General features: G+C 48.2%; 1 protein-coding gene across 2 annotated transcripts in view; it reads right to left on the bottom strand.

Annotated features, from left to right (window-relative positions):
- Positions 1-408: 408 nt before the first annotated feature.
- COL5A1 (collagen type V alpha 1 chain) overlaps positions 409-22,702 on the bottom strand; it is a 136,647-nt gene continuing 114,353 nt past the window's right edge. The window contains exons 43-66 of one of the 2 annotated variants that reach the window (XM_030507193.1): positions 21,236-21,343; positions 20,701-20,754; positions 20,048-20,101; positions 19,742-19,849; positions 19,599-19,652; positions 19,403-19,510; positions 19,247-19,300; positions 18,742-18,849; positions 17,659-17,712; positions 17,236-17,289; positions 16,752-16,805; positions 16,270-16,323; positions 15,438-15,545; positions 14,951-15,004; positions 14,741-14,794; positions 14,419-14,526; positions 13,895-13,948; positions 13,191-13,226; positions 12,384-12,437; positions 11,749-12,007; positions 11,227-11,339; positions 9,099-9,167; positions 5,347-5,580; positions 409-3,403 (exon numbers count right to left, since the gene is read on the bottom strand). In XM_030507193.1, coding sequence (XP_030363053.1) covers positions 3,257-3,403; positions 5,347-5,580; positions 9,099-9,167; positions 11,227-11,339; positions 11,749-12,007; positions 12,384-12,437; positions 13,191-13,226; positions 13,895-13,948; positions 14,419-14,526; positions 14,741-14,794; positions 14,951-15,004; positions 15,438-15,545; positions 16,270-16,323; positions 16,752-16,805; positions 17,236-17,289; positions 17,659-17,712; positions 18,742-18,849; positions 19,247-19,300; positions 19,403-19,510; positions 19,599-19,652; positions 19,742-19,849; positions 20,048-20,101; positions 20,701-20,754; positions 21,236-21,343 — 2,154 coding nt within the window. In that variant the 3' untranslated portion in view covers positions 409-3,256. Of the gene's footprint in view, positions 3,404-5,346; positions 5,581-8,975; positions 9,045-9,098; positions 9,168-11,226; positions 11,340-11,748; positions 12,008-12,383; positions 12,438-13,190; positions 13,227-13,894; positions 13,949-14,418; positions 14,527-14,740; positions 14,795-14,950; positions 15,005-15,437; positions 15,546-16,269; positions 16,324-16,751; positions 16,806-17,235; positions 17,290-17,658; positions 17,713-18,741; positions 18,850-19,246; positions 19,301-19,402; positions 19,511-19,598; positions 19,653-19,741; positions 19,850-20,047; positions 20,102-20,700; positions 20,755-21,235; positions 21,344-22,702 lie in introns of both variants that reach the window. The other variant, XM_030507194.1, reaches the window with a different exon arrangement.

Here is a 22,702-nt window from a genome sequence, read left to right as displayed (position 1 = left end):
GTGAGGAGCTCACCAAGAAGCTGAAGAAAGGGTTTGTTTCCTGAATTCATCTTGGGGTGAGAAGATCATCTAGAGCAAACACTGTGGGACCACACAAAGGCTCCCCGGGTGCTGGCAGAGAAGACGGAGAGCTGGTGGCCACTTGATTTTCTCATCCAGGTCCCACTGAAATCCACAGGTTGGGCTTTTGCACTGAGTTGATTGGAGTTTCTCACTGAGGGGAGAAAAAACATTCCAGGCCCGGAAATTCTCTCTCTGGTGGGCTGGGTTTAGTATCTTGCAGTATATACGTTACCTTTAAGCACTGTCACCGCTCCTCCGATGAGCTCTTCAGGCTCCACTGAGCAGAGGGGTCGTGGGGAGATCCCGCTGCAACCAACTTCAAGAAGACATTCACATCGTGTGGGGTTCAGTGGAAACAGTAAACTTGATTTATTGAAAAAATCTATTACATTTATTCCTTTATTACACAGGTTTAAAATATTTTAAAATAGCTCTTATGGGCATTACACTTAAATTTTATGACATGTTTATTGGACTTTGAAGAAATGTACAATATGTCACTCGACACTATAGTTTAAAAAGGGCCTTATGTACTAGAATTTGTTTTTCCATAGGCTTTATTTTTCTTATCAACATTTGTTCAAGTCAATATATATTAAGGGAGGAGGGAAATAAAATTACACAAAAAGAATGTCTGCAAATACAAGTAGTAATTTTATTGCAATATACCGTAGCTAAGTGGTCTGGGGGAATCGGAACAGTTGGGAGCTCAGTACAATTACAACACTGTGGAATTCGACAGAGGAATTTTTTTTTTTTCTTTTCTTAAAGCAATGAAATAAAAGGAAAAAAATAAAAGAAAAAAGCTCCCTTGATGAAAATTTATGACAGAATCACATGACCTGGGCAGGCGCACACGTGTGTACATACATCAAGATATGGCTTTTCTGTTGCAGAGAGGAGTGTGCAACCTTTCCTGACCTTCCCACTGCTCCTGAACAAGGCTGTTGCCAAGGTGACTGAGAAGCTGAATTCTCCTATATATTATTATCATATTCTCCTTTTCACTGCTTTGCTGCCGGAGTCTGCAGGGTTTAGGGTAGCACCTTATGTATTTTTTGTCCCCCGAGTGGAAAAACAATAATGCAAGAGAACAGAGCAGGAGAAGGGAGAGGGATGGACATGGCTCTCCCAGGCCAACAAGCACCGCGCGGCGTCGCCGCTGCCCCCAGCACAGCTTCGCCTCCCTTCCTTGGCTGCTGCTGCTCTCTGCTTGGGAAGGAGGGGGGAGAAGACATCAGATATAGGCCTTTCTTCACAGTAAATGTGATGTCTTTTCCTTTATGGTGAAAGCCCCCCTTTGGCTCAAGCGCTGCTGGAATACTCCAGGCCAAATAATTAAAAAAGCACCCTGCAACATCTATTTTCCAGCTGAGAGATCTAACCAAGGAAAACGGGCAGGGGGAAGACACACGGACGAACACATGGAAAAAGAAGATGGTGTCACCAGGTTGCAAGCCGAAAACGCTGCATGGGAAAAGAAAAACCCCATCCTGGCGTTGCCACCGTGGGAAGACCAAGAGAACTGCAGACTCCTGGGAGCGCGGCGGGTGGCATCCCACCCGGCTTCAGCATCGCATCAGGACAGCCAGCAACTACATAAATTAGCACCACAAACATGCAGCGAGTGGGTACAATCTGGTGTGGCTCCCACCGGCTGAGAGGCAGCGATATTCTTGGGGAAGAAGGAGAAAAAAAGATGTGAACACTTAATTCTTTTTCTACATGGACCGTACTAAGGAACGAGTGGGTCTTCTACGTAACAAGTACAGAGGGGACATGCATTTATAATCAAAGACTGTAGCAAAAGCCTCCAGTTTGCATTGAAAGCAGCTAAAAAGCAAAAGCTGGTGGGAGATTGGCCAATGGCAGGGTATCACCAGTGTTGTATTAAAGTCATTCAAACAGATAGCACCACAGAGACATGTAAAAATAAAAAGCACCTTTTTGTTTCCTTTTCTTTACACTTTATATTCAGAGAGGACCAATGGGTTTTCCCTTGCCACTGCAATCTGCCGCTGAGAATGGAGGGGGGTTTAAAATCATTATTATTTTAAAAGGATGTTGAAAGAAAAAAAGGAAGAATTAATTTAAAACATGGATGTAAAGGTAAGCGAGTAAAATGGCAGAGACTCAAAGCAGATCCTGCTTTTACCTCAGGGTTTTTCTAGAGACCTTGTTAAAATGTGGCTATAACTTCCTTATTCTGAAGGGAATCATTCTACAACACAGAATTGCCACCCCATGGGCCCTCATCCTGCCAAGGCTTGTGCCTGGGTGCAACTCCAAGACCCTCCGTGTCTAGGGCTGGGGTTAGGAAGAGGCAGGAACGGGTTTGCTGGGAGCCACCAACCTTGTCCCTGGGTGGACAATTGGCTGGGTGGTGGTGGGAAGGGAGCTGGGCGCAATCCAGACAGGGTCACATGCATGTTTTGAAGCCAGAAACATTTCAGCATTTAAAATAATATACAATACAAATATTTACTTACAAACATACAAAAATATAAGCACCTTTAATACATGGGAGAGAGATGCCCAGTGCGACTTTTCCCTACCGAATTCATGGGGTGTAATTTTGTAAAAGGAGGAATTATGTGATTCAGTGGAGATATTAAATATTCTGGAAGTGGCCACGACATCTACTTGGTAGAGCTGATCCCAATCTGCTGGAAGTCAACAAAATGCCTCCAATGAGCTTTGTCAGGTTTGGGTTGGAGCCAGGACTGCTGGGATTTCCACGTCGAGCTGAACACTGGAGTTTCAAGGTTCTTCCATTTTTCCTCAGAAGCAAACAATGATCTATAGGCAAGTGCTTGATATTGCTTTGTGACAAGAAGAAGAAGATGAAACAGCAGAAGCAGCAGCAGCCATTGCTGGCGGTGGGGCCTGCTGAGTGGCCGTGGAGCAGCAGCGGTGGGAGCAGCACAAGGCCAGGTCCCCGGGCCACGCATGCGGCAGTCGGTCATGAGATTCTGTGTCTGTGGTGGGATGGGTCCCCGCGGGGAGCGGAGGAACTGGGGCGGGACGAGGAACAAAACGAAACAGGGATAAAAAATAACCCATCGCTGTCCAGTTTCAGAACGTGCATGTGACGAGGAATTCTTTTTTTCTCTTTTTTTCTTGTTTTTAATTAATTAAATGGCGCAATGAGGTTACGAGGTTGCTCATTTGGAGACTAGTTTTCAGGTGGCTCTTAGCCCATGAAGCAAGCTGGTCCCACCTCGAATCCAAATTTCTGTGATGCTTCTCCAAAGTCATTGAACATGATGTCGACTATAGGAACTTGCTCTACTTTGGGTGTGTTGATTTCCAGGATAGTCTTCTGATAGCCCTTCTTTGCCTGATAGGGAGAAAAGAGAGAAGAGGAGCTCTGGTGGTGCCTTCAACCGAACAACAGCAAGTTCACATGGATAGGCATTCACCAGGCAAGCCGGGAATACCGTGATGATCTTACCCAACCATTTCTGAGCTGAATTTAAAGCATGCAGCACCCAACCACACATTTGCCCTGCAGATATAGCAGAGAGGCTCTCAAGCAGGATGATAACCCCAGTGTCCTGAGCCCAGACTTTGGAGCAGAAGAAGCTGCTGCCATGCACATCAAAAGACACTAACTCTGCTGTCAGCACATCTCACAGCTGGAACAGGAGCCTGGTTATGGTGTAGCTGTTTTGCCTCCCTGAGGAGACACATGGGTTGTTGAGCAAATAGAAGCGATTTAATTTGAATATATTAGTTTGACTATTATCTGAGTGTTACCAGAAAGATTCCATTTAAAGTCTGATGGAATTCACAAGGTGACGGTGTCTTTTTAGCGTGCCTGGTAGCCATATGCTTAGTTCCAAAGTATAAACAATTATTAGAAGAGCAGAAGTGCCCCTGAGGGTGTACAGAGCTGCACAAACAAGTGGATTTATGGAGCAGCTTTTGGCTCTACCATACCCTCTGATTTGTGTGTCTCAGAAGAATAGGCTGTATCACAGAATGAGCTGTGATAACACATTCAAATAACAGCCTGAACATCAGCCTTTAGCAAGAGCCCTGCCAGGACCCTGTGGCAACACCATGCCAGACAGCCCAACCTCATTTTCCACATGGTGGGGCTCAATCTTAAGTATCTTGCCTGTGGTTCAGGAAGGACGATCTACCAGGGTACCAGAGATGGTACATGAGATGCAGAGCCTCTTTCTGCAAGGCTGCAGTAAGCTCCTTTATCATCTTTTACCTCCTTTCTACAGCCCACAGGAACATCTCTTGCAGAGAGAGGCTGCCTGTGAGAAGCAACCAAGCAAATAAACTTGAAGTAGCTTCAGTCCTCTTTCCATGCAGATACCCCTCATTAAGGAGAGCAATGCCAGGCACCTGAGCCAAATGACTTAAACCAAAAGGGTTTTCAGCCAGCACGTCTGCCTTAAAACATGCAACATGTGATCCTGCAGCATCCCTGACACTTACGAAGGAAAGGAGGGGGAACGCACTTTCCAGCAAGGACACATTGTGTTAGCAGGAGATATGAAGTACTTGAGGATAAACTTCCCAACATGGCTTCAGAAGTGGGATGGATGGATGGATGCCCTTTCCCTCCCCGTGAGAGTGTTAAAAGAAGTGATTCTAATCTGATTTTCCTCATTGCTCCTACAGTAAAACACATGAATGTGCCAGAACAGAACCACTTTAATCTCATATTCTGTGAAGGGCTTTTTCTGTCAAACATCTCAATCTTTCTGTCCTGTGGGCTTCAAGTGCTGCAGTTCCAGAGGGTGAGAATTACATGTGCCTCTGCACCAGCACATGCTGGGGCTCAAAATAAACACCAGCAGCACCTGCTTTGCCAAAATTTTTAGCTCCTGAGGGCATATTTTTCAGAGCTCAATCCCAAATCAGGCATCCAACAGGAGGCAGAGGCAAAGGGAGGATGCTGGGCCCCTTCAGAAACTCACTGCTCGCCTCTCCCTGCGTGAGTGAACAGGGAAAGAGCAAAGGCAAGGGGTCTATTTAAAAGCAACCTGTGGTTTTAGGCAGGTCCCTTTGTGCACAGCCAGCAATAAAGCAAATCAACCTTACTCCTAGAGGTGCTGCAGCTTCCCTGACCTCGAGTGGAATCACATATTCCCAGCATTAGGGAAGAGCAAGCTCAATGTCTCCCATGCTGGGGACAACCCTCCAGGCAACTACATCAACATGCACAGGAAGTGCGGAGGTGATTTGCACCAAGTCAGAAGGTGCTGGACAACCAGGGGAGGGGATGGATGCCTCCGGCAGTGCCCAGCGCTGCTCACGTACCGCGCAGCCATCGAGGGCGGCTCGGATGTAGGGGTTGTTGTCGTAGGACATCTCCTCGTCATTGGAGCCCAGGAAGCGGATGGCCTTGTCGTAGCTGTTGGTGGTGGCATCGTGCCAGGCTACAGACTGGTAGCAGTTGTAAGTGATGTTCTGGTGGGCTGAAGCACTCAGGAGTCGGAGGAAGGTCATCTGCACCACGCCGATGGGGTTCCCATCTGAATCCACGTAGGAGAGCTATGGGAAGTGGAGAAGGGGAAACACTGGGCAGTGAGGGGCAACGTAACAACTCTGGGGGCTCTGAGGACCAGCAGTCTCACCCATGTTTATTATCGTGTACATGGGGCTTGGTCTCACCATCTCACCGAGGTGCAGACCCTGCTCCTGTCACGCTATGGACACAGGGCTGCAGGACATGGCTACTGAGGGACAGTTTATTTCTCTTGCTGGATATGGTTTGGTTGTGAGCTGAAAAAATCAGGCTAATTCATGGCAGGAGGAAAAGGGAAGAGGGATTTCAGCTCTGGTTGCAAAAGAGTGCAAATTTGGGGATAGATACCTCAGGTTTAAGCCAATACTGAGCATGCTTCTCCAGCTTTTGAAGAGGAAACAGATTTCTGTAAGGTCTGGGGCTTTGTCTGTTCTATTTGACATTATTTTCTGACTCTTGCGGATACTTCATTCTGCACACACAGGAGTATTTCCCATTCATTCTTCCACTAGTGTGTGGGCACCAGCACACTACCAAAGCTGCTGCTCATTACTGTCCTCTATGGACAGTGGGTTTCTTTAGAAACAACCAGGAGAAAAATACAGGCACACAAACAGTGTGGTGTTCTTCAAGGTACCACCAAACATCGAGTTGTGGTGCGAGCTGCAAACAGTAGAAGAGATTCATAACCAGGCAATAAAACACTGAATTAGAAGATAATATGAATAAATAGATATACCAACCGGTTGTCAGGATACTGTTGCACTGTCCTCCTGAGAGGGAAATATGACTGACCATGAGAGAGATGCACATGCCAGGAGGAGAGCTACCAGAAAACCACCAGGACGTGGAAGGATGGGGCACAAAATGTCAAGTGCATGGCACACATGCAAAGACACATGGCACTACCGATCTGCAGGACCTACTTCTCTTATTTCAAATTAGAGCTTAGTTTGGGAGACTGACTACTTGTTGAGGGGTCTTGGTTCCTGCTCTGCCTCTGCAGGTTGCACGAAGCCCTGCCCCAGCTTTGTGACTGGAGCCACTGGGAACCGGCTGCCTGCGTAAGGCTAGCTCGTGGGAACATGGGTTTGCAAAAATCAGTCCTTTCCTGATTGCTCCGTGATAGCACTTCCCTGTGGCAGATGCTATATGGCTGTGAAGGATAACAGGACAGGATGGGTGGCAGGCCCTGTTATTGCTACTGGGAATTGTGTGTAACACACAGGGAAGGAAGGCAGAGTCCAGAAAAAAACTCATCTGCATCCCTTTTATCCCTCTAGCGCAGTTTGGCTGCATCGTGAGAAATGGTAAGAAATCAGATCCAAGAAGTCTGTGTCATTGATTAATGATGGTGCTGAAGCATCAAAACAAGATGTTTTCTTTGTGTTTCATTTCCTATGCCCTTCGTCCTTCAGCTACCTCCAGAAGAAAGGTGAGCACACCTCACGCAAGCACCGAGATTCACACAGAGCCGTCTGTGCTCCCTCAGTGCTGAGCAGCCGGGTGGAAACCTTCCCCACAGCATCAGAGATCCCCGTGGGGCTCAGCCCTCCCCCGGGAGATCATGTTCAGGCTGCATGGAAAGACACCAGGGACCTTCTCTATGGAATACCATGGGCAACACAGCACCTGGGGGGGACTCAAACTCATTTATCTCACCCATCTACACATAGATTTCAACCGACGTTGGAGCCAGGCAAATGTGTCCCCAGTTTACCAATTTCATGGTTCCAAGTACTGACTGGGGAAAATGAGAGGTACTTGAAATGAAAATAAATACTCAAACTGTACTTTTCTGGCTCAGGTGCTTTGTGGTTGGCTTAGGCAGGTCTGGTTTGCTTAGGCAGGTCTTCTACATCCTGGTGGCTTTTTTTCCAAACAGAAAGTGCAGGACAGGTAAAAAAGAAAGAAAACTGCAACAGAGAAAGATGGAACTAAGGGTTCCAGGTAGCACTGAAATTCCTATTTAACAAACTAAATGGCCCTAAGGTCTAGGTTGGCAATTCAGCCTCTAACTTGGCTGATAGACTGGACAGGGAAAAAAAGCAGAGAAGGTGGAGAAATGGAGCTACTCGTAACATTAACTGATGGAGTGCTCTGTAATTAAGCTATGAGTAGCTGCCCTCCAAGGAGCTATGAGGCTGCAGCCTTGGCTTTGTGGCCTTGTTCAGTAACGCAGAGAAGCTGCAGAAGCCATACCCTTCTTGTGGGCAGAACCAGAGCAAAATGTGTTTAGTGGCAATGAAACTCGGCTTAGGAAAACAATGCGGTGGTTTGCTTTGTTGTTTGACTTTAAGGTGGAAGTTTGAGCACTGCAAGAAACCTCTGCCCTGAGGAAAGGACGACTGCACAAGGCAGCTCAGCATGGTACAACAGAGCAGCTCCTGCTTCTAGGGCAGGTCAGTTTTATCCACTATTTCCTTTTTCCTTAGTTCTCATTTGACTGGGCTCGTTATCTGCATCCTGCTCATCCTACAGGAGTTGACACCAACACGGGAGAGAGCTGCAGCTTAAGGAGATCTGGCTTACACTCATCCGTGGCTGCTCTGAGCTCCCTGACCAGGGCTGGGGCTCTGTAAGAGTGACCTATCCACATTGTGGATGTCCTGTTACAGGACAAAATACCAGAGCTTTTTCTCTGCTCTATGTGTTGCTGCCTTGCTGGCTGACATCAAACATCGTCTGGCCTTAGGACAGTTCTCTCTTGAAAAGGTCCTTAATTGGGGCTAAGTCAAATTCCTGTCCATCAAGCTTGGCCAATGCACTTGGCTTGAAGTCCTTTAAGCCTTTTAAGTTTGAAGTCCTTTAAAGCAATGACTTCATGTCTCCCAAGCTCTGGGAGTGGTATGGGAGCTCCCGGTGTGGCCCAGCTCCAGCGTGAGAGACAAACCCCATCCTTTAGGGAAACCCAGCCGCAGAGCAGGGATGTGCAGATTCATACCTCACCTGGGTACCAGTGAGCACAGACTGTGCTAGCACCATGACCAGCTCCAGATGAAGCATCACGTTAGAGCTCTCTCATTTCTTGGGGTAAGGCTACTTTGTTGGGAGACAGCAGCACTGGAGACACCTAGTTTGCCATTGCTGTTATGGGAATGGCTTTGGAGACAGCACCAGCCCTCCCTCAGTCCTCTGTGGAGACAGACCTACAACAGCTCCAGCTCTGCAGCATCCCCAGCACATCAGTGTCCCCTCCTAATGCAGGGGCAATATTGTCACCTGCTCCTGGGCTTCCACTCAAGCCAATGGGAAAAAAGTGTCCCCATTGGGTTTTGTTTCTTTTTCAGTGTTCCACCTTAAACATCTGTATGGCGACGTGGGATGGGGATTAGTCCGGCATGCAGAGTGCAACAGGTCTGGCCATACCAAAGCGGATGACGTGCTCTGATTCAGACTAGGGCCGAGGTTAGCCACTTACCAAAGACCCCCGCTTGTATTGACTATACCATGTGGAAGGCTGCTCTTTGGGCCAACGAGCCATTTTACTCTGTAAAATATGACAGGGGTTAAAGAAAACAGAAAGCACCAAGATGCATCTTACCAGTTTACCCCGCTTGAATTCACTGAACCAGGAGCCTGGGTTTTCCTTTGGCCAGGAAGTAATTCTAGCCTAGTTTGTGGACAGCAAAGGAGGAAAGAGAGAAAGAAGAAAACAAAAATCAATTAAAAAGTTCCATTCAGTTCCCCAAGCAGAGTGTGCACATCCTATAGAAACTGTCCAACTTCCTTTACACTGCTTTCTTAATCTTTATACACCATTAACAAGAGCGGTTGCCAGTGCCCTAAAGTGCCAGCAGCCTCTCAAGCAGAAGGGACAGTGTGGTGCTGCCCGGCAGTGCCCTGGCACCAGCCTCCTTGGCTAAGGGCTAATGAAGTCTGCCTCCTGCATACTTTGGATGCAGAACCAGCAGTGCAGTCTGTTGGCAGGAGAGATAAAAGGAAAGATAGGGAGGGAAAAAAGGAACTATCAGTGATAAAGGATGCACAGATCTTCATGGGAGGGCTGGAGTGGAAAAGCAGTGCTGATAACGGGAAGGCTGCTGTCACTCTAACACCAAATCCAGATGCTGTGGGGCTGGGAAAGGCAAAGAATGTGATTAAGGAAAAACCTCTGCCTGCCTCTGGTGCTTGTGCAGCAATAAGGAGCAGCATGGTCAGTGCATCCGCCACAGTCAGTGCTGGACCATCAAGCATGGTGGAGCTCCAACTACCTGGAGCAACGCAGTGGGTGACCTTGACAAGAAATGAGCTGTTGGAGCACCGCTTATGGCAGCCCCATGTAATCAGCTGAATCGTTTTTTGAGTCAGAGCACAAGGGAGGACCGTGGCTGCTCTCTGCTCCCTGACCTTCCACAAGCTCCTGCACTGCTGCTGTAAATCCCTCCAAAAACAACGGTCAAGCTACATACAAGTATCTTGGGATCATGCTTTCCTTGCCAGTATGTGAGCTATAAAGCAAGTCAGCGTGTTTCTGCTGGGTTAAGGATGGAGGGAAAGGGGATATGGCTTAAAGTCTGCTGTGGCTTATAATAAAACCAGTCAGCCAGTACTTAATGCTGCTGTGGTAGCTGGTTTCATTCCTCTACATGGGAAAAGAGCAGGCTGAAGCTTTTCCTTATTTACAGCAGCATTGCAAAAGTGGAGCACAATTTGTATTTGAGGAGCATCGCAGTGCTCGGAAAAGCAGCTCCACAGTGGATGTAGTGAGGCCAAAGAGCCACTCACAGGAGTCTGAGTAGCCCCAAGATCAGGGGCAGACTCTGTGTTTTAGCTGTCAACGTTTTGAGGAAAGCCATGGCAAGTTAGTGCAAATGAGAGGAAATCTATCTCCTGTTAAACAGCCCTAACAAAAACTCAGGGGAGATTTATGTTGTATGTTACTTGTCCTGTGCTGGCCCATATTTCTGGTGGATGGAATTCAGGAAGCAAATGGCTTTCAGTGAACAGCTTTGTCTGCACCTTAACCCAGCACGACTGAGGCACTGAGGGAGCTCCCCAGGGTGCTTCGGAGGAGTTTCTGCTTGGCCAGTGAGAGAGCTGGTCCCCAGGTAGTGGGGAGAGCAGCTCTGGAAAACAGCACATGTGGACAGGACTAAAATCGCTGGTACAGCTGAGCTAAGCACATCATTACACAAAGGACGCAATCAACCTCGCACATCAGCACCAGGCAGAGCGCGGAGGCCAGTTGCAATCATCGAGGATCATTTACCCACAAGAAACACCAGGAAAAATGACAGGAGAGAAACATTTATCTGCTCTGCCTCAAGACACAGCACGGGCAGAGGAATCAGCGGTGCCTGTGCATGCAGAGAGCAGAGCAGCCTGGCTGCAGGAGGGAAGGAGTTAAATGAAGCTCACAGTTCCTGCACCAACACACACTTCTGCCTTTCTAAAGCAAAGTAAAAAGGTGTTAGCATTTGTTATGCCTGGGAAATCATCACAGACTTGTCCCAGATCACAGTTTAAATCTGACTTACTCGAAGAAATTGTTTTAATAAACATATTCCTTATTTTAGACACTAACGCTGCATAACAAAGAAATGTTCTGGATCTCTAATCCTTACTTGCTGTTGTTCAGTTCTCCTGAAATTGACTGTCTATGAATATTCATATTAGGAAACAATCTCTTATCACCATGATATGGGAGGGAGGAAATTGTATGGACTTACTCCTTCAGATTTCTTATCAGGGAAGATGCAAGTCTCTCCGCCAGCTGTGAAATTACAGTACACTTTGAAAGAGTCCCTGGAACATCCTTGGTTAGGATCAACCCAGTATTCACCTGGATGCGCAAGAGAGAAGAGAAGGGAAGAAAGAATCAGCACTGTGAAGGAAGGAGCTGGGCACTTCAGCAGCCATCTTACTAGGGATGTTTCATGTGTCTCATAGGCCACTGTTTCTACATATTTTTTGGAAACCAGGTGATGTTCTGACTCTACATCATTCTGTGGCACCTTATAGGAATAGCTGTTTTTCACCATATATCCCCATTCTTATAATAGAGTATTTCGTTTGGAAGCAATCTGCAACAATCATTTAATCCAACTCTTTTCTACGTATTCCTTCCCATTCAGCCACATGAGGGACCAGAGCCAGGACCCCCCAAATTCCTTTTCTTCCTGCACTTGCTTGTATTCACTGTGTAGAAACTCACAGTGTTTTCCCCTCATTCCCCCTGTTCTGGGACCCACCATCTGGGAAATCAGGGTGACAGAGCTGCAGATCCTTGCAGGTACGTGCTGGGTTATGTTGAGTGCCCAATGGATGCTTCATTTGCTCAATTTCCAGTTTCAAGGAATTCAGCGAGCCGAAAATTTCCTCCATGCCATCTGCATAGTCCATGTAGTTATCAGCATTCCCATCATCCACCAGTTGGCTGGCGTCAATGTTCCGCCTGGTCCTCTTGGAAGACTGGATGGGCAGCGGCTGGATGACTTCTCCAGGAGGACCCTGATTTGTGGGGAAAGAAGATACAACTGCTCATCGCATTGGCAGTGGGGAAGAGACAGAAGAGGCCAAAGCAGCCACCAGTGCTGAGAAGCAGCATCACAAGACATGCACACAACATGTAAAACACCCATGATGGCACTGATAAAAACCCTGGCCACCAAACTCAAACATTGGATCCATCTTCTCTTGTCATCTTCCCATTAGTAACTGCTCCATTCACATCCTGCTTTCTTCCCCAGCACCTCTAAGGGTGTCAATGCATTGCAGGGACTCCTGATACACTGAATCTCTGCCCAGAAATCTTCCAGTCCCCGACATTACAACACCCATTAAATCTAAGACTTAGTTCATGCTTTGTGTAATGGGTTCTACTTACAGGAGGCCCTGGGGGCCCAGGAAGACCCGATTCACCCTTTGGACCTGTTGGACCCTAGGAAGAAAAACAAGGGAAAAATAGGAGTGACACAGGAAAATGCACTTGTCACTTCCAGCAGACCCCAAACATCATTTCTTTTAATAGTCTTTTGTGGCAAAGACTTTCTTCCTGTGCCCTTCAGGCACATAAGAGGGGTGTCCTTGTACCCCCCCTCCCCAAGATGCCTAAGAAAAAGATCAGTCAAATGCTTGGGGTTAAACAGTCAGATTTTGCTTAGGCTTCCTATGGAAAAGGAAGGCTGTTCCAGTGCATGGCAATGTGAACTCTCCAAAGCAATCCAACCATTTATAAATCAAATAAAATCTCAATAAAACATTGAATTCTGCATGGGAAGAAGACATTAGGAAGCTGCCCAAGAGGAATTTTTAGCTGCCTGCATGGGAGATCTGTAACATGAATCTTGCTTCACTGTCACATTCTCACCGCGTTCTGCACTTCCCAGCTCTCCACCTCCCGCTCCGTCTATTTTTAATACCCGCTGCCTTACAGCAGTAGGTTTTCTCCTAAGGACTGAGCACTGGATTCCTCCTTGTGTTCTCTGCTGCACTGATGTTCGCTGAAGCACGGTGTGTGCAACAGAAACCTTTTCCAATTACCATTCCTGAGCTCAGACAGCCTGAAAAGGGTGTGCTTGTTACAGCCATCTTTGGCCAACTGCCTTAATGCCACTGACATGGAGGAGCTGCAGTGGATTATGCACTTCATAATTGCTTCTCAGCCTCTTCATTTAACAATGTCTATACTCACTGATGATCCTTTAGCACCTTTGGGACCAGGTGGACCCTGTTTGGAGAAAAATAGAGCAGAGTCAGTACAGTTCCTAGCAGAGAAGGTAGCAGACTCCCCTTAGAGAGGCAGAGTAATGTTTGACAAGGTGGGTTTTTTAATTCACTTCCTTTCTTTTCCCACTTTCCCCATCCACTGGAGTTCAGCGTTATTTGCTAACATACAAAACGCATTTGTGTCAGACCAATCTGTGTCAGCGCTCCACGCTCCTGCCTGGATGGGGGCTGGAAAAGCTGCTGGGTGATTACTACAGCCTAGGGCTGGTCCTGGCTCCATGCAGAGGACACTCAGCAAGTGCTGCTCACCCAAGATGCAGGCTGCAGCCTTTGGGCATCCAGTCAAAAATGCACCAACAGCAGAAAGTGCAAGAAATCACCATGTGATTGTCGATAACCCAAAAGAAAGGGGAAGGGAAATGGGGTGGGCTCATTTCCCTGTCTTCCCTCCCACTGTGCCCATCTCTCAGCTCAACCATCACCCCCCAGTACTCTTGTAACCCAGCCAAGTGTTTTTAACAGGCTCAGCTGGGCAAACCCATCCCCATCAGCTTCCTCATACAAGCTCAGGCCAGAAAGACTCTGCTGGGTGTATCTGGGAGCATGGAGGTGACTCCAGAAAGACTGTGTAGCTCCTGGGGAATTCAGAGGCAATTATTTGCCACATACCGGTAATCCTGGTGGCCCTGGAGGTCCAATCGGTCCAGAAGGACCTGTGATACCCTGGAAAATAAAAGCAGAACAGCGTAAGCTTGTATACACCAATACTGGCATACAACTACACAACGGACATCTGCTTGCAGCTGACCAACTGGTTTTGGAGGACTCCATTCAAATCTGGAGGTTTAACTGGTTTTAAGCATGTGCATGATCCAGATAACAGCACAACCAGGGAATCTCCTATCCCATTTGGCACACAGTTTTAAAACCCTGTCCTCTAGATGCATATTTGATGGTACCATCCCTCCAAGTTAATTCAGCTCTTTTTATATGATCCTTGAGAACCTACTTTCCACTAAAACGGGACATTCTGGAGCATGTCCATCTCACATGTAGAATAAACCACATTAATATAGAAAATATTCCTCAAAAATTAGCCAAGGTTGAGCATCTCTGCTGTGCTGTACCTGCTCGAGGGCAGCAAACCCCACAGCTCAAAAGCACATTCCATGAATGACTGATGGAATATTTACCTGCTCTCCTTTGGGTCCTGCTGAGCCCTGGGGGCCTGGGAGACCTCTGTCACCCTTTTCTCCCTGCTCTCCTGGTGGTCCAATAAGACCAATTAAACCTGGATGACCCTAGGGGAAAGCAGCAGATGTTAATAATGATCTCTCACTGAAGGTACCCGCATGCCAAAGCCACCCAGCAAAGACATTGCTAGATACATCCCAAGTATCTAAGCAAGGTGATAGGACTTTGCCAGCTGCAGGGCCACTCTACAATGGCACTTTTCTCCCCACACCCAGACGTGAACACCAGCTCATGCAATGAGATGGTGTGTGCTATCCTCACCTTCTCCCCTTTAGGGCCAGAGTCTCCTTTAAGACCAGGCAAACCCGGTGGGCCCTTTGAGAGACAGGAGGAAAAACAAAAGAGAATGAATTAATGTAAAATCACAGAATCAGCTAGGTTGGAAAAGACCTTTGAGATCATCAAGTCCAACCGTCACCCCATACATTCACCCCTTTCAAAAACACATGGAATTTGATGGTCTGGACATACCATTGGGCCTGGAGGACCATCTGGGCCAGGGGATCCCGGGAGACCTTGTTCACCCTGTAAAACAGTGCAATTCCCTCAAAACAATTTCTCATGACAGCAGTGCTCCTAGCTAGGATTATTCCCATTATTCCCTTTCATCATCTGGTCCCTGTGCCAGGGAACATTTGCCCTGACTTCTCACAGGTGGTAAAGGCAAAAGGATTCATGTTCCTTTCATGCTCAAATCCGAACTGGAAAAGGGACCTTGTAGGTCATGGAAACTCTCACCCATGGAGAGGAGTGAGCAGACCCAAGTCTCAAATAAAACATGCCGGGAGATGATATTCATTGTTACAATATTTCCACTAAATGTGTTTTATCTGCTGTCAGGCATTTAAGCATCACACTGGGAGAAAGGCATCTTCCAAGGCAGATGGGTTACAATAGGCACCAGGAACAACCCTGCCCAGAAGCTTTCTCAGACTCTGCTCAGTTTGGGAATACTCACGACTGGGCCAGGAATCCCTCGAAGACCATCGGGGCCGGGCTTCCCTGGAGCACCTTGGGGACCAATTGGGCCAGTCTTGCCAGGAGGTCCTTCCAAACCAGCTTCACCCTAGATGCAAGAGGCAGCATGGTTTAATTCGCATTGGGGCATTAAAAGATCTTCTTGAATACGTTGTGGCTGCTGCCAGGATATCACAGAGTGAGTGCTGGTCCATGCAAAGCATGTTAAACTTCCTATACATTCATTTTTCTACTTCTCCCCACCCCTTACACGCTGAGAACAGTCTCCAAGCTCCTTCACTTTTCAGTTTTTACCATTTCTGCCAATTTCCAGCAGGAACCACCCTTTGGCTGCAAGCTCTCTGAGCTGTCCTGGGTCTGGTCCTGGGACATGAGCTAGCAGAGGACATCCTCTGCCACCAGTGCTCCCACAGCCACCACAACAACTGGATCTACAGTTTGCAATCCCACTCTACGTCTCCTAGCCACCCCTACCAAAACAACCCTGGTCCAGTAGCAATGTGTCTGCCCTGGGAAAGGACGTAGGGCTGTGCACACTTCTCGTTTACAACACGTTGAATTGCCAAACATGGCACTTTGTAATTTCACAAGTAAAACGTTCCCATGACCTTACCAAGCCCTAATTATCTCCATGGAGTTTGTGAAAACATTAAACATAAGCTTAGATTGGAGGTCAACAGCCCCAAATTCAAGCTTATTTGTTGTAACACGTAGGGAAATCAAATCACTGTCCTTCAAACACCAGCGCTGTTGGAGGGAGATCCTTTTGGCATACAAAGGGCAGCAGAAGGGAACCCCCATTCAGCTCTTACCTTGGCTCCTTTCTCTCCTTGCCTTCCTTCGGGACCAGCTGGACCAGGAGGGCCCTAGAGAAAGCACAAAATAGATGCAAAACGCAATTAGATCCCACTGATCTGAAATGGTCCGCTGGAATTAGCAAAATGATGCTACAGCCCCAGGGAAGAAGACAAAATGAAGACAAATATCTCTGAAAAGCTTTTAAAATTAGCTTCTTGCTAAATGAATCCCTGGGCTCTGCAGCAAGGCAGGAAGAGCAGGAGCACCTCACACTTGTATTTTCTTTTGGGTGTTAAAATCTCAGAAATCCATGGGATGTGGTTGACAACTTCCCACCAATTCCCAATGGCTGGGATGGTGCATCAAGATATTCTTTTTAATTCTTTTTTATTTCACATGCTACTGCTTTGGATTTACTGTAGACCTACTACTAACATCAGTTTCACAAATTCAACACAAACACGTTTGGAAGAACACCCCTAAACCATCAGCTTACCCTTTTTCCTGGGGGTCCGGAGGGGCCCGGCTCTCCCGTGGGACCAGGGGAACCCTAGATGGAGAGGAAAGCAGAAGAAGCCATAACTGCACCACGAGACATGGGAAGGAGTAGCAAATGTGTAAAACTCAAGTTGAGCTCTGGAGTTTGTGCTGAGCTGAGGCGTGGGCAGCACAACTCCCAACACCTCCTCGGGGTGCAGGTGGTTTCTTGTTTTATCCCTTCCCACCAGGAAATACCATAAGGCACAGCAAAGTTAAAATGAAGGAGTTTTGTTTTCCCATAAGTTAATGTTTGCTTTGAGGATGTATTGCTAAGCAGCCTGGGCGGATGCAGCAGCCAGGCTGACACAGGCGGGAGGGACAGGCACCAGGGGACCAGCGCAGCAGAAGCTGGTGGGAATTGGATGCTGTGTGTCCTTGAACCTGTGCACGAAAACTGTGGGGACTGATGGGGAACAGAGCTCATCTATTCAGTTACTCACAGTCTGTCCAGGTTCGCCATCATCACCTTTGTCACCAGGGGGACCATCTTGACCCTAAAAAGGAAGAAGAAAGAAACAAGCAGACATACTTTGGGTATGAATACAGTTGAGCAAAACATTAGCAGCAGCAGGAGTGTTCAGTTGGTCTTCATGCCACCAGGCACCATTCCTTCCCATCTCTTGTTGGGAACACTGGCAACAGCAAATGTCCTTTGTCAAATATCATGGGTAGCAGCACTCGTACAGCTACTGCCCCAAAGGTTGTAGCATGGTCAGACAAACAGTCTTATGGTGCAACTCCCTCCTCTTTCCCAAATAAAGGAAGAGTAAATTCCAGAGGAGATGCTGGTGAATGAACAGCACACTGCTGTATTTTACTAAACCAAGAGGAAGAACATAATTGCCCTTCTGTGAGACACTTACAGCTGGACCAGGTTCTCCAGGAGGACCAGGGTCACCAGGGAAACCAACTGGACCCTGCAAAGAGAGAAGGATATCCCCAAGTCAGAGAGATTGTATCTGGAGCACTGTGGAACACTAGTGCCTGTGACCCCAGTGACAACACGGGGAGCCACCCTATGGAGAAAAGCCCCAGTTCTCCACCCTCAGACAGTCCCACATCACAACCCATCTTCAATGTTTTCATCCTGTCCCAGCCACCAGTTCAGCTCTGCATCCAGACTGCACGAAGCAGAAGCATCACTGGTTTTTCATAAATACATTGGACAAGCAACAGCAAAATCCTCGCAGCTTTGGGGAATGTGCAGACTAGAAGATTTTGCTTTTACTTATTACATGATGTTTGCTCACTACGTGGTCACAGGAAGATCCTCTCAAAGCATTTAATGACTAAAACACTTCACCATTCTTCTCCGTACAATGTCTATCGTGCACTTCAAATGACTCTGAGACCAGTGTTCAGACAATAGGCCTCAACCAGTAATATGATAACCCCAAAACCCATCTGTTGAGAGTGACGACTGACTCTCCTGCCTCCTCTGCTTATCACGGCAGAAGTTCCTTCAGCAGGCAAGCATCAAAGAAGCCAGCAAGATAAATACTGTGCCATTGTCACCTGGTATAAATCAGTACAGCTCTACTGGCTTCAATAGAGGTACAGCAATCAGCATCAGCAGGGCTCTGACCCTCAAGGCACAACTCCCAAATTCACATACATCTCCACACTGTTTCAGAAGCTTCGCTCTGGTGCAGAGGAGCTTGGCAATACGTAAGCTCAAGCGCAAAGTGAACCTACTGCAAGCCCTTTCCATTGGGCTTTCTGATAGCCTGCAAAAAGGACCAATAATTAAAGTACTGCAGGAAGACAAGGTACAGCAGGGTCTTTTCCTCCTTAGCACCCTAAAGAAGGGGACTAATATCATGTATCATTGGAGGAGCAATTCTCTGGCTGGTAAACTGTTTCAGATTTCCACAAAGATCTCTTTCATGCAGAAACCTCTGCTGGGCAAGACAAGGGAGCACTGCTTGGGCACGAGGGGTACTTACAGGGCTGCCTTTGGGACCATCATCGCCTGGTGGACCTTTGGGGCCAGGTGGACCAGCAGCACCAGAGGGACCTGCTTCACCTTTTTCACCTCTTTCACCTTTAGGACCCTGTAAAGGAAAAAGGGGTGTTTCTATTTTCCAGGAAAACAACTTACCAATCTCTAACTCCTCTTTGGATCAATTCTGAGAAAGAAGCTCTATTTGTATCTCAAAGCACGAGAACATGATTTAGCAGTCCCTTCCCACGAGGGCTGGCTGGTGTTCGTCGTGTTCAGCTGTGGGTAGCCCATGTTCGGTGACTAAACGTTACACTATAAATACCCAGGAACATGGTGATGTGTCACCCAATATCCAGACCAAGAACATGACTGGTTCAGCCCCTGCAGCCCCATTCACACCTATGCCTGTCCAACCAGGACATGTCTGTCCTTCAACCAGCTCCTCAGAGAATACCCCTGAAGAGAAGTTCTTCATCAGAGTAAGAGCCACTCTGCAATGTACTTACCGGGAGGCCAACCTCGCCAGGAAGACCAGGCTCACCAGATTCACCAGGCTCACCCTGCAGAAGGGAAAAGAGGATGAGCACACCTGTACTTCTGCAGCATTCTGAGTTTACTGATAGAGCAAAGCCTCAGTCAGGTTTTCCTGGATGCCTTTTTACCTTTTCTCCTACTGCACCAGGATTTCCTATTCCCCCAGGAGGACCCTGTGGACCATCTGCTCCTGGTGGTCCTGAGGGACCTCTGGGTCCAGGTGGGCCTGGCGGGCCCTGAGAGAGAAGGGAGACAGATTTAAGACACATTTCTTGGAGCAACATCTAGGCCAGTGACAAACAGAGAAGTACAAAAGCATCTTACCATTTGCCCAACATCACCTGTTTCTCCCTTTTCGCCAGGCGGTCCAGGCAAGCCCTGTGGAGGGGATGGGTTTAAGCTGTGAACACCTCAGGTGGAACCCCAGCTCTCATCACCCTAAGCCCTCCCTCGATGCTGCCAATTACCTGCAAGCCCACTGGGCCAGGAGGACCAGGGAAACCTCGAGGTCCTTCATCACCTTTCTGACCAAAGAGGCCTTGCTGTCCTCTGGGACCTGGCTCTCCATCAGCGCCCTATGGGGAAAGGATCTAGCACAGCTTAGCAAAGACATGAGGCAGATGCAAAGCCCCATCCCCACCGCCTCCTGCTGCAGCCAGTGGTAATGCCCTGTGCATCAGCAGTGCCAGGCAGGAACTGCCAATCCTTGCAGAGCTTCCCAAGGGATTTTACGGTAAGAAAGGGAATTTCTGCTAATGGGGGACAATACTCACAGCGGGGCCGGGCTGACCAATCGGACCCTGTGGGCCAGTAGGACCTGGTGGACCCTGTCATGAAACAGAAGAGCAACGTCAGCATTAGGAGCACAGAGTAAAAAACGTCACCTGGGAAAGGCGATGCCCTTCAAGCTTCCATTCAATGTGCATTAATTCCCAAAACAGAGGGAGAACAGGGTCAGGTCTCCCCAGACACACCAGCATTCCTCAGCCCTGGTGCCAATGGCACAGCACATCTAAATGCACTTTTTCTCCAGCAAAGCACTATCATGCCACTCAGCTCTATCTAGATACTTGTGTGTCATTTCTCTTCCCCTAGCTCTGAGTAGCACATAAAGGGTGCCTGAGAGTGCTGCAGACAACTAGAAAAGGAACTACAGCCCAACACCTGACTTGAATGGCAGGGACTGCTCATGATATTTGCACAGTAAAGGGGTGACATGGAAACATCTCAGTGTGTTCCTGGGAGCTGCAGACTCACACCTCAGGTCCTCCCTCTTTTTTACATCACGTGGGTATTTGATGAAGCAAAAGAGAAGATCAAGCAATGACAGAAAAAAAGGAAATTGGTATTTTCTGTTTCCAGCAAGTCACACACCAGAACCACGCTCCTCCAGGGAAACAGCTTCCACAGCATCCACCCCACTTACCTGCTCGCCTTTGTCGCCCTTGCTGCCCTTCTGCCCCGGCTCCCCAATCTCTCCCTGCCAGGTACAAAGGGACACAGTTAGTTCACATGGTGACCACTTCCACATCTCAACATTGAAGTCCTGTGTCTGCATCCCTCATCCCAAAGATCCCACAGAAATACCCTAGAATGTTCTGAAAAAAGCCAGAGATTTGGACACTCCTGGTGTACCCTAAGTTGTTCCTTAGCTGCCACACCAAGCGAGAACCATCGTGAAGAGTGTTTCATCCCAGCTGATGTTTTCTAAGAGTCTTCCAGATCAGAGGGGTTTAATTAGAGAGTGGGGAAAGGTAATGAATTGGGAAAGGCCAGGCTCCTAGGGGCAGGCCACCTTCTCCAGGCTCGGGGCGGGTGGTGGGTTTCAGCATGGGTTCAGCTGCCCATCACCATGAAATATCCTCTGGGTGGTGGCCAACAGCACATCCAACTCGCTGGTGGAGGCAGCATGGGGGCAATGGGGCACATTGCTCAAGTCCTTCCCAGAGCGACCAGCGCACCTTGTCTCCATCCTCGCCGGGGGGGCCAACAGGACCTGCTGGACCTGGCAGTCCCACTGGGCCTTGGATGCCATCCCGGCCAGCTGGCCCTTGGGGACCCTTCTCGCCCTGGAAGCAGAACAAGCAGCAGGTCACACAGAGCTCTCCCCTCCACCCTCCAACCAACCCATTCCATCCCATTACTGTTTTATTCAGTTGCTAGTGACCCCTGACCATATGAACGTATACAGCAGAACTGGCTTCCTGCTGATACTTCATCAGCTTCCTGTGCCCACTGTCTGCAACAAGGCAAAATGTCCATCTTGAGAGATAAAGAACAAACAAATCTACATGGTGGATACCCAATTCAGAGCTGCAATTTCACTGCTAGAGCAATATAAGCAGATTTAATCTCAAGCCTCTGCCATCTCTTTCCAAATGACAAACAAGACTCCAAGTAATTTATATTCTCACAAGACAGTCTTTACTGGTTCTGGCCCCAGCACTCCCTGCCTGAACCCCACCTAATGAGGGTTTCTCAGGAGGCCCCGAGCTCCCTCCTGAGCTCTGGAAGGAAAACACCTGAAGTGAATAAAGCAATCTCTACTGGCCGTCTGCTTACACATCTACTTGTGTTCCTCAGACCTGGAGACTTCAACCACATTTGTTTGTTTATAGGAACTGAACAGTGAATATTTTTCAGTTTCCTCATACATAATTTAATTGCATCTGAATCCTGGGTGCTCTCTTCTGAATAATTAGATGCCACATAAATTGCCCATTCATCTACGCACTGATACATCACATAGGTACTTGGCAGGACAGATGTTCATAAAGCTGATTCACCAGGAAATTCTTGCCTCTGGACTAGCTGCTGGGGTTTATAATAAGCAAATATGAGATGCAGTGGCTGATAAACACTTTTGATAACAACAATCACTGTAAGTGTCCTCATGTAGTCTGAGACACCTGATGCCAGTGTTGGCTCATTTTGCTGGCTCTGAAAGCTGAGCTCATGTTTGAGGCAAGCATCACAGATTCCCTTGGGTGCGAGCTGGAGGCCCAGCCTCCCTCCTGGGGACCGGTGCTGTGCTCTCCAGGGACAGAACACTCATCCCAGCCCACTCCCTCCTGCCACACGTGGCATTTCACGCGCGTGCCTGGGAGCGAAAGACGTGTGAGTTTGCGCGGGCTGATGGTGAATGTTCCGGAGAGGGACCATATGGCAGGACTCAGCCATGCTCTGTGTGAGCGGCTCTTTCCACAGGCGGGATGCCTGGGAATACCGATGCTGCAGCAGCACGCAGCATCCCGGGAAATGGAGCTGAAGCTTCCACAGCACCTTCCTGTGCTGCCCCTCAGCTGGCACAGAGCGAGGGTCAGGATGGCTTTGGGTTCGGTGGGAACTGCTGCTGTTCCCACTGAACATCCTTGGAAGCTGTGGTGGGGTTGGCTCACTGCTCTGCCCGGAGGTGGGTCCTTGGGCTG

The sequence above is a fragment of the Strigops habroptila genome, chromosome 15 (assembly GCF_004027225.2).
Source record: "Strigops habroptila isolate Jane chromosome 15, bStrHab1.2.pri, whole genome shotgun sequence".
Taxonomy (NCBI): Eukaryota; Metazoa; Chordata; class Aves; order Psittaciformes; family Psittacidae; genus Strigops; species Strigops habroptila.
This window is presented reverse-complemented; position numbering and strand designations above follow the sequence as displayed.